Source organism: Notolepis coatsorum (assembly GCF_963971535.1).
Source record: "Notolepis coatsorum genome assembly, chromosome: 14".
In the NCBI taxonomy this organism is placed as follows: Eukaryota; Metazoa; Chordata; class Actinopteri; order Aulopiformes; family Paralepididae; genus Notolepis; species Notolepis coatsorum.
The window spans coordinates 24,873,079-24,883,685 of NC_140178.1; the positions used below are offsets into that span (position 1 = coordinate 24,873,079).

Here is a 10,607-nt window from a genome sequence, read left to right on the forward strand (position 1 = left end):
ATCAAAATGAACATCCTGCCTAGGATAAATTTTATTAGCTCAATGCTCCCCCTGCCCCCTCCAATAGACCACTGGCGCAAGGTACAATCGATGGTATCTAAGTTTGTCTGGAATAACAAACGCCCGAGAATCAAAAGGGCTACTACTCAACGTAGGAAACAAGATGGGGGCCTCGCAATCCCTGATTTTAAACTTTATTTCTGGTCCTTTTCACTGAGACCTCTGATGTGCTGGCTAGACCCTGTAGAGGCTGTATCGTGGCGCTCCTTAGAAGCGGCGGCGGTGTCTCCGCTAAGATTGCAGGATGTAGTGTACTCCACTGTCTCTATTGCGAAATGCCGGCTGAGGTATGGACCGATCATAACTCACGTGATCCAAACGTGGCGTAATGTACAGAGGTCGTGTGGGGTTAAATGCCCTTGGCACCTGGACTCTCCAATTTTTAATAACCAGCAATTACTTGTTGGACACAAGCCGGTTAATATTCCTCAATGGCAAAGGAGGGGAGTGCATACTCTGGAGGATATTTATGATAAGAACAACCTCCGTGCGTTTCAGGACTTAAGAGAATTTTATGATCTTCCCGGCGAGTCCTTCTTTCTTTACCTTCAACTAAGGTCAGCACTGAGGGCGCATGGCGTACCGTGGGCTCAAGCTTTGCAACCACACCCCTTCCTCAGGCTCATAGTGGACAGAACGACATCCAGAGGGTTTGTCTCAGACTTTTATACGCTCTTAATTCAATCCACGTATAAAAATTTATCATTGGATACAATCTGGCGTGTGGATATCCCGGAGTTGGACCCCGAGTTTGACTGGGATGATGTTTGGGCAAATGTGGCATTATCTTCCCGCAACCCCAATCACCAGCAAATTAATTTTAATTATATTCATAGGACCTATCTTACACCTAGGAAGCTATTTGCTATGGGACTGATAACCGACTCTCGGTGCACTTTGTGCTCTCAAAAGGCCACTGGCACTTATATGCATATGTATTGGGATTGCCCACCAGTGGCCCGTTTCTGGAGGTCAATAACGGACAAACTTTCAGATCTGTGTGGCTTAACTATCCCATTCACAGCTGTTACGCTACTCCTGAACGATATAACGACACTACCCGCGTCCGTACAACTGAAAAGGGTTGTCCTAGCGGGCGTCACAGCAGCGAAGAAGCTTATAGCAATGAGATGGAAGGAGCCTGAGAAGCTGACAATGATCAACTGGTCCCTAACTCTATTGGATGTGATTTATCTTGAGATATCCACGGCTCGGGTGATTGGGGTAGGGCAGGCTGGCATTGACCTGTGGTTCGCAGCAGCTGAGAAGGTAAAGACCGCCGTGTGCGGCTGAGCGGGGTTGGGGCGCTTGATCGGGGGGGTCCGGCGGTCTCTGGGGAGGGGGAGGAGGAAATGTCTTGTCTGTCTTGGTTTTTGTCTTGTCCTTCTTAACTTTGGCTGGGGGGATTTTAGGGGGGGTTGGTATTTAGCTATTCTGCGCTATATGTCAATTCACATGCCATCTCCCCAAGGGACTAATATTGGCAGACTGATTGACCTGTCAACCAACTTGGAAGAGGAATTTCTTTCTTCTTACACTTTACCGTCTGCGAGTTTGGCAGTCTTGAACATGTGTAAGGGACCTAGGCTATCTACAGTAAATCTGCGACAACACTCATAAACAATCTTTTAAGTCACTCCACTTTGTAAAGGTGGGGAAAGGTTGCCATGTCTTGAAGACCCCTTTTTGTTATTGAAGTAGCCACCTATATTTGATAGGTTGGACGCTGTTTCTTTTTCTTTTTGTCTTATAATTTATTATTCTGTATTATTATTGTTTGTTATTCTCCTGTGAAGTTATGTTTTTTGTTACTGTGGTTATTGTGTTGTCCTGTTTCATGTAATTAATAATAAAAAAAAATTGATCAAAAAAAAAAAAAAATATATATATATATATATTATTTTTTTTTGGTATCGAAATGGTATCGAAGTATCGATACTTTTCAAGGTATCGTATCGAAGTCGAAATTCCAGTATCGTGACAACACTACCTACTATTATAAACTAATATATATATATCTAGTGATCTATGCACAATAGTTTTTTTTCCAACACATTTCTTAGTTACAATTACATTGTATGAACTAAGCAGGTGAATTGTTTGCAGCTCAAGTATTTAAAGATTGTTATTAGTAGACTATTTGCATGTGCCTCATTTGGAAATAAGAGTCATCTGGACTCTGAGTTGCCTGTGAGTTGCCAGTGCAGTCTGTTGCAGCCAATATATGACAAAAGAGTCTGCAGGGAACATTGGTCTGTTGATTTAACTATGATCACGAAGATCTGATCAAAGAAAAATGGACCTCATTCTCGAACGCAGTTACGAAAAAGTTGAGAAGATATTTCTGAACAGTACACTGATCAGGGCTTCATGCCAGCTTCATCCATTTGTCCAATAGACAAAGAAAACTATGGTTTCAGTGGATTAGCTTTGCTGGGGAACAGCTTGGACACAGGTTTATTTCCTGATGCAGTGTGTGCTAATATCAATAGCTGACAGGAAATAAAATGTAACCCATTTAGCATTGTTTGTTGTCCAGTTGAAACCATCCATCAGCCCCCCCAGGATTTCACAGTAAAAAGAAATATACAGTATATATTTTAGTGCCGTCAGTGTCAATAGATATTATTTTTTTTTACAAATTAATCGCACAATTTTCTGTATTTAATCTAGATTACCGTACTTTTCGCACTATAAGCCGCACCTGACTATAAGCCGCAGCAGCTAAATTGAATGATGTGTACATATATAAGCCGCACTGGACTATAAGCCGCAGGTGTTTTAATGTTTAATTACCATATGTAATTAGCATTGGGACACAATACTGTCGGACAAATAACAAGAATTAACTCATTTACAAGTTGTATTAAGTTTAGCAAATAAGGGAACAGATAAATAACATTTCAATGCAGTCAAAAAAGCAATATTTAGATTTTTACATTTTCGGGTTTGGTCACGTTGAGTCACATATAAGCCGCACCGTTATATAAGCCGCAGGGTCGAAAAATTGGGGGAAAAGCCACGGCTTATAGTCCGAAAAGTACGGTAATCACAATTAATCGCATTTTTCTACTTAAGTGTCAATAGATAAAAAAAAAATTACAAATTAATCGCACAATTTTCTGTATTTAATCTAGATTAATCGCAATTAAATCGCATTTTTCTACTTAACACTTTCCGTGCCAGACCCGATGATAGTCGGGTTAAGTCGCTGAACGTTCAGCGCCAGACCAGAGTATAGTCGGGTTTTGGTCGTTATTTCTTTTATTTGATATTTCCATTCATTATCCATCCAGGGAGCCTGGTGTTATCATTGGGAATGGGTCTGAGATCGCAAAAGTCAAATACCGCCACCTGGTAGGTTGCGGTCGGTATTGCACATCATTTGAAACTGTGTATTGGGGTGTGCGTCGATTATATAGGTCCGGGCGGACTTTTCCTTGTCGGGCATGACGAGCGGTTAGAATGCATGGATTTATAAGAATCAAACACTCCCGATTCATGTTCTTTGGTGGATTATGTTGGCGACACGATCGACATCAATACTTGGAATGGCGATCAGATAATTGGAATATTCTTTTTGGGGTACATCCTAGTCAAGGTAAGGGCTATATGGTATCAATCTTGCGTTGATCAAAGAATTCCTTCATTGCGATCGGAGCGTATGTGTGTAATGTACTGTGTAACGTATTCCGTTGATTATGATCAAAGCATAAAAAAAACTATTCAATGCATCATGAAATCGCTTCATTTGACTTCGATTCGATTAATTTCAGTAAATTTTCATTAATCAGTTAATTCCCCAAAAAAAATTTAATACACAAATGTTGCTGGGGGAACTGATTCACTCGGCATGAATGGACTATAGGTCAATAAAAACAACACACAAAAATTAAAATTAAACATTTCGATTATAATCGATTCTAACATTTTCAAATCGATGCAGTTGGATCGTCACATTAGAATCGATGCATTTCGGTATAATCGATGCATCGTTACACCCCTATGAAACATAATACCTATAATCTAGATTTGATTTGAGAATAATAGCTAGTCCAGGCAAGAAACAACAATGCTTTTAGTAGAATACACGTATATGGCTATAACGCAGCCTTTTGGGAATTACCCTAGGCCGCTCTAAAACTATACTTATATTCACCACGATATAAAACGGGAATGTATGGATGAAAAAATTATTTCTTTTTCACATATTGAACAATAGATACTCAATGTCAAATGGGCAATAGTATTATATCCATAGCTATAATATATAATATAGTTTGAGCCCTGCAAACACTGCCATGTATCCCTATTCTTTAAAGCGGTGGCCTTCTTACCACACGGTAAACAGCGACCTCTGGCGCTGATTGAGTTAAGAGGTTAAATGCCTATTTGTTGCCTGTCGATTGCCATTTCAGCTATGTGCCTAGGGTGTTTTTTCAGCCATACCAATTTTTTGGAAATACTACTTCTGGACTACTAACTATGTACAGAAAAACGAGTGTAACAAGTTTTCTACAACTCAAGTTGAGACCTATGTTACTCTAGACTATTTCATTAACACTTAAAAGTGAATTATCTTTCTTGTATCAGAAACTTCCGAATTACATTTTTTTCAAAAGAGATGCATGTGCTATAAGTATAAAGTATAGTATTTTGGTTTGCAAATAAAGTATGCAGTCCTCAAGTTCAAGTAAAAAAAATCCACTTTTGGGGGCGCCAGTTAAGAGGTTAATTGCTTATTCTATGCGCTTAAATTCAAGAACTCCATGTAGGCCTAGTGGTAAATCTAGTTTCCAATACACTCAGGATTATAATTTGGCTGAAACAACACATTAAAATCGGGGTGAAATGTGGTAATTTACTGACATCTAGTGGTAGTAATATACAACCAAATAAAATTAGATTCGTGTCAAGTGATCCGGTTTCTAGGGCTGACCTTCGAATTTTTTTTTGGCAATCGAAGCTTCGGGGCCGAGCTTCGATTTTAATTCGAAGCTTTGAATAAAAAAAAAAGTTATAAATTTTTTTTTTTATCTTATGTTGTGGGACTTGTACAGCACTTTGGTAAACTGTTGTTTTTAAATGTGCTCTATAAATAAAGTGGATTGGATTAATGAATTAAGTAGCCCCTTTCGTGACTGTGATGCAGCCAACACAGTGTGATTTAATTCAAGGTGGATCGCTGTTGTCGTTTGAACAACTTCAGATTTCATGGGAACTACCAATCCCCCAAATCAAGAATGTTTAAGATGAATTGAAGTAAGATTTTGATTATTTGAAATATGGCCTGTGTAGACTAAACTATGCACAGAATTATGTCAGTCTACAAGGTCCGGATTCTACATGGTCCGGCAATGTAGACCTTGTAGACTCCACTACAGACCAATTATCAGTGAATGTTCATGCATTTTTAAGAAGGGCTACTTCCACAAAAAAACAAAGAACTCACCAAAACATCTCAGTAGCACCTTATCTAAATGTTCTATTTCATATATGGAGATTCATATTTATTTATGTATTGCATGCATTTCTACATTTTATTTCCTATTTTGTTTATTCATCCCAGTATCTTTCTTTCTTATGTGTGGAATTCTACAAGGCATTTACATTCACATTTAGTCATTTAGCTGACGCTTTTATCCAAAGCGACTTACAAGTTCTGTACGACAAGTCATCAGGAAGGGCACAAATCTATCAGCTGCGTAACAATGTTCATCAAAGTGTTGAGTGCTACAGTGTAGGTTAGTATAATATGACAAATGCATAACAATAAGGTTAGTTAGGGTTAGATTTTTTATCTTTTTTTTTCATTTCTGATAATGGTTGAAGAAGTGCGTCTTTAGTCGACGCGCGAAAGATTGGACGGGTTTTGGCTGTCCTAACTGTGGTGGGCAGTTCGTTCCACCATTGTGGGGCAAGGACTGAGAATAGGCGGCTTCTCCTTGATGACCCTCCCGGAGCTCGGATAGGAGTGGGTCTGAGACGGCCAGAAGATGCAGAGCGTAGGGGTCTTAAGGGTGTGTAGTTAGAGACCATTGACCGGAGGTAGGCGGGAGCGGTTCCCTTTGCCGCACGGTATGCAAGGTCGAGGGCCTTGAAGCGGATTCGTGCGGCAATGGGGAGCCAGTGCAGGTCCCTAAGAAGTGACTTCGGTAGGTTTGAGATCAGGCGGGCCGCTGCGTTCTGAGCGGAGTTGAAGAGGCTTGGTGGCAGTGGCCAGAAGACCAGCAAGCAGTGCGTTGCAGTAGTCGAGGCGGGAGATGACTGTTGATTGGACAAGGAGTTGGGTGGCTTCTTTTGTCAGGAAGGGGCGGATCCTTCCGACGTTGCTCAGGAGGAATCTGCAGTTCTGGTTGTCGCTGCGATGCGAGCGGAGAAGTTCAACTGGTCGTCGAGGATAACACCAAGGTTCTTGGCGGTCAGGGATGCGGTTACAGCTGCATTCTCGACTGTGATGGAAAGGTCGGTCAGGGGGGAGGATTTGGCCGGCAGGTGGAGCAATTCTGTTTTGCTTAGGTTCAGTTTGAGGTGGTTGGTCGTCATCCAGGCGGAGATGTCGGACAGACAGGCCGAGATCCGCTCAGAGACGTGGAATTTCATCCAAATGTTTCTATATTTTTCTCCACTTCTAATACTGCTGCAAGGGGGAAATATTTAAAAATTATATATATGTTTTTATGATCTATTGGACTTTATTTTTCTTTACCTTGGTCATATCCTGAGGGTCAGGCACGACAAACATCCCTGGAGGAGGCTCCTTGTAGATAGACATGATATCCCTAGAGAGAGAGTGAAAGAGACAAAGATAAATAGAGAAAGAGAGAGGGGGAGAGAGAGAGAGACAGATATTCAAATACAGCTGGTAGGGTAGGCTGTGATGGTTCTTCAGTGCAAGGGTTCAATTAATGCCACCTTGGTGAATAATTCAACATTTAGATCAAATGTAAAACCATTTTAGCTGCAATTTAACTTACCTCCTAGCCATCAGCCCATCACCCATCCATCCTTAATATTCATGACAGGTAGCACTGTGTTACACCAGCCTTGCTTAATATTCATGACAGGTAGTACTGTGTTACACCAGCCTCACTTAATATTCATGACAGGTAAGTACTGTTACACCAGCCTCACTTAATATTCATGACAGGTAGTAAGTACTGTGTTACACCAGCCTCACTTAATATTCATGACAGGTAGTAAGTAAGTATTGTGTTACACCAGCCTTGCTTAATATTCATGACAGGTAGCACTGTGTTACACCAGCCTAGCTTAATATTCATGACAGGTAGTACCATACACCAGCCTCACTTAACACTTTGAGTGCCACGGACACTTTTTGTCGTTAGTTCATGCCACCAGTTGAATGCCAGCAACGCTATATAGCGTTTATTTTTATTAGCAATTTTAATTCATATTTCATCAATCGAGCCTCACACTAGTGCTGCAGACTCTCTCTGAGCTCCATTGGGAAAATACCGCCCCCTATCGTCTCTCCCTGTGGTACTGCACCCCATTGGATTAGACTGATGGGGGGGGGGATCAGTTTCCTCATTTTACTTATCCGGCAAGGCATCTGAAGAGACCGAAGTGATTGCCGAGCCGCAAAACAACGTGGAATATATATTTACAGTACCCAGCGCTGAATCAATAAACGCGATCGATATTTGGAATGGCGATCAGGAATTGGAATAATCTTTTTGGAGAACATCTGATCTGAGGTAAGCAATTTATTTTACCAATCTTGGGGAAATCGGATCTGTTTTCACCTATATATCAGCGTTTGCCCTATGTGTGTGTGTGTGTGCGCGCGCTGATCAGGAAATGAGAATATATTTTTCAGCCCGCTTCTCTAGCATGCATAAGTATACTATAGATAATCTAGCGTTTATTTTAAAACTATTCATAAATAGGCCGAAAAATGACAACGTTTTTTGTGTATTCCAGAATATTCCAGTAAATGCTGTTTATCACGGAATCTATATATTTTCCTGAAACTTTCAAGAAACCGAGGGCTTTTCAAAATGCTATCAAACGGAAATGAACCGATTAAAAAACAATCCGTTTCGACAATGTTGACTGCAAACAAGTCATTGATAAGCGACGGGCAGATTAGACACATAGCCATAATTTAAGACATAGATTATGCATTTAGAGCGCTATCATTGAAGTGGGTGGTGGCATTCAACGATAAATAGTGCACCTTGCTTAGTTGTCTAGATTTAATGACAGCTAAATCAATCCCAGTCAAGTACATTAGAACCTGTTCATCATTGTTTCTTCTAGAGGCTGTGTAGATGGGACAGTGCTGTCTTCAAGTGAATTTTGATTGACAGACGAGACTTTAAAAGGATATTTCACTTTAGGAGAACTTGTCAAAACTCAGCAGTCTTACCTCCATCTAGCGTCATCTACAAAATAACCTAGAGACCACTGCTGTCCCTGTTGTCAACACTTTCACATTCACTTCTATTCATTTTGGGGACCTAGTCTAAATAATATCATACTTCTGATTCTGAAGTATAAACAAACTACTGATGTGAAGATTTCAATAAAGAAGACAATTATGAGTCAAAGATACACGTTTGTTTTGGCATTTAATGTGAGTTTACAGATTTGACCTTTGAATAATCAGATCCGGTCAATTTGTTATAGGTTTAAAGTGTGCTAGTATGTATCTTTGCCTTGCATAGAATGTTGGGTTAGAGTGGTTACGTTCATGGTTATGTGCTGCCTTGCTGGAAGAAAGATTCTAAACATTCTGTGAGAAGTTGACAATTGGTCAAACTACATCTCAGCTGAGAAATAGTTCCAATACTCATAATTTGAAAACGGCAATATTAGCTACGAAAAAACAAATACCTTTGACTCAGAAAAATATATTACAACAAAGAATAATATTGCTGTATTGTTTGCTTATACTTCAAAAGTATAATATATTTAGACATGGTCCTCATGAATGGAAGTGAATGAATGAATGAGGAGCCTGGGAGGAATAGTGGACGACAGGGACAGCACTGGTCGCTAGCTTACTAGTAGATACCTTTAGGTAAGAGTAAGTAATTTTTTGACAAGTTCTAGTGTAAAGTGAAATATCCCTTTAAGTCAAACAGTTCACCTAGCAGAGTAAGCCTGGGAAAAATTAATACTATATCCAGACCATTAGTCACAATTGCTGCTAGAGCAATTTACAGTTTAATGTCTCAAAATGTTATCCATATCATATCAACCTTAGACAATGTAAGTTCCTTAACTAGGGCTAATGTGACGCCCAGATGCAGCGCTAGCCTATAACAAAAGAAACGTTCGACAAAGTTTTTACTTTCGTTTCTGTGTTGGTAGCTGACATTGTAGGCCTCAAGTGACCCAAGAACACGACACAACATAATGTTACACCAACACCGTGTCTGTGTGTTTTCTATGGTGGTTTATTTACCTCTTGATTCTGAGGATACACTGCTGTGAGGCCTTCTCCTGGTCCCAGTCGGTGCTGAGGGTCGGGTCCCAGGACGTGGCGTGGATCTGGGACAGCAGGCCCGCTCCTGCGACCCCGGCCACCCCGCCGAGCCCCGGCCCGATGCCCGGTAGTAGAGGCGAGGCGGCGTGATACAAGCTCCCGAACCCGCCTGGGGTGGCTCCTGTGACAGCGGACATGGGGGCCCCGGCCACCATCGCGGTTAGGCCACTGTGCGCGGCCGCGGCAGGCGGGAGAGAGGCCGGGTTGGCGACGGGGTGAGGAGGACCGCTGACCCCCGGCAGAGAGGCGGTGGGCAACATCGGGGGGAGAAACGGCGCTCCGTTGCTATCCGCCATACTAGTTAACGTTAAGGCGAGTCTGGGTGGTGGTGGTGCTGGTGCTACACAGCTAATGGTGCTAACTGTCAGTTGCACTGACAGTAGACGATACAGTAGCCTTGGCTGGTTTAGTCAGAGAGGAAGAAGACAGTCAGGGTTAGAAACAAGACAATCCTTCCCACGACATAGCTAACTAAAAAGTAGCTAACCTAGCACACTATCTAACGATACCCTCCGGCCTCCGAGAAGAAGTAACGTTACCCGACGGTTAGCGAGCTTACCGTGTTGTCCACAGATCAAAACAACGACCGTTAAACTGTAAAGTCGTTATCCTAAAGATTATAGTATTCGCGTGTCATAAACTCGATGTTTTCGTACCAGTATTCTTCACTATCGATATACCTCACCAGCAACACTAGGCGTTAATGTGTAACTTGATGTGTTCCAATGTGATGTGTTATCTCACTGTTTTTAGTTTCTCCAGAGCAGCGTTTCCTCGTTCATCATCACAAGGCTCATCAACATCCTAGTGGGTATTTACCGCCACCTCGTGGTGAGTTTGTGAACTGCAGGTGCTCTGAAATCCTGCGACATCATTTATGCCGTCATTTACGCGTGTGCAGGTGCGCCCCCCTCTTTCTCATGTGTCGTGTACTGTATACATATATCACTGATTGAATGCTGCCATTCCACTACTATTATCACTATTATTACTATGTTATATGTTCATTACTATTGCTATTATTACTTCT

General features: G+C 41.4%; 1 protein-coding gene across 1 annotated transcript in view; it reads right to left on the reverse strand.

Annotated features, from left to right (window-relative positions):
* Positions 1 to 10,343, reverse strand: part of ube2z (ubiquitin-conjugating enzyme E2Z) — a 50,164-nt gene extending 39,821 nt beyond the window's left edge. Inside the window, exons 1-2 of the mRNA XM_084329606.1 lie at positions 9,497 to 10,343; positions 6,770 to 6,842 (exon numbers count right to left, since the gene is read on the reverse strand). Of these exons, the coding sequence (XP_084185732.1) occupies positions 6,770 to 6,842; positions 9,497 to 9,873 (450 nt within the window). The 5' untranslated portion in view covers positions 9,874 to 10,343. The remainder of the gene's footprint in view (positions 1 to 6,769; positions 6,843 to 9,496) is intronic.
* Positions 10,344 to 10,607: the final 264 nt, after the last annotated feature.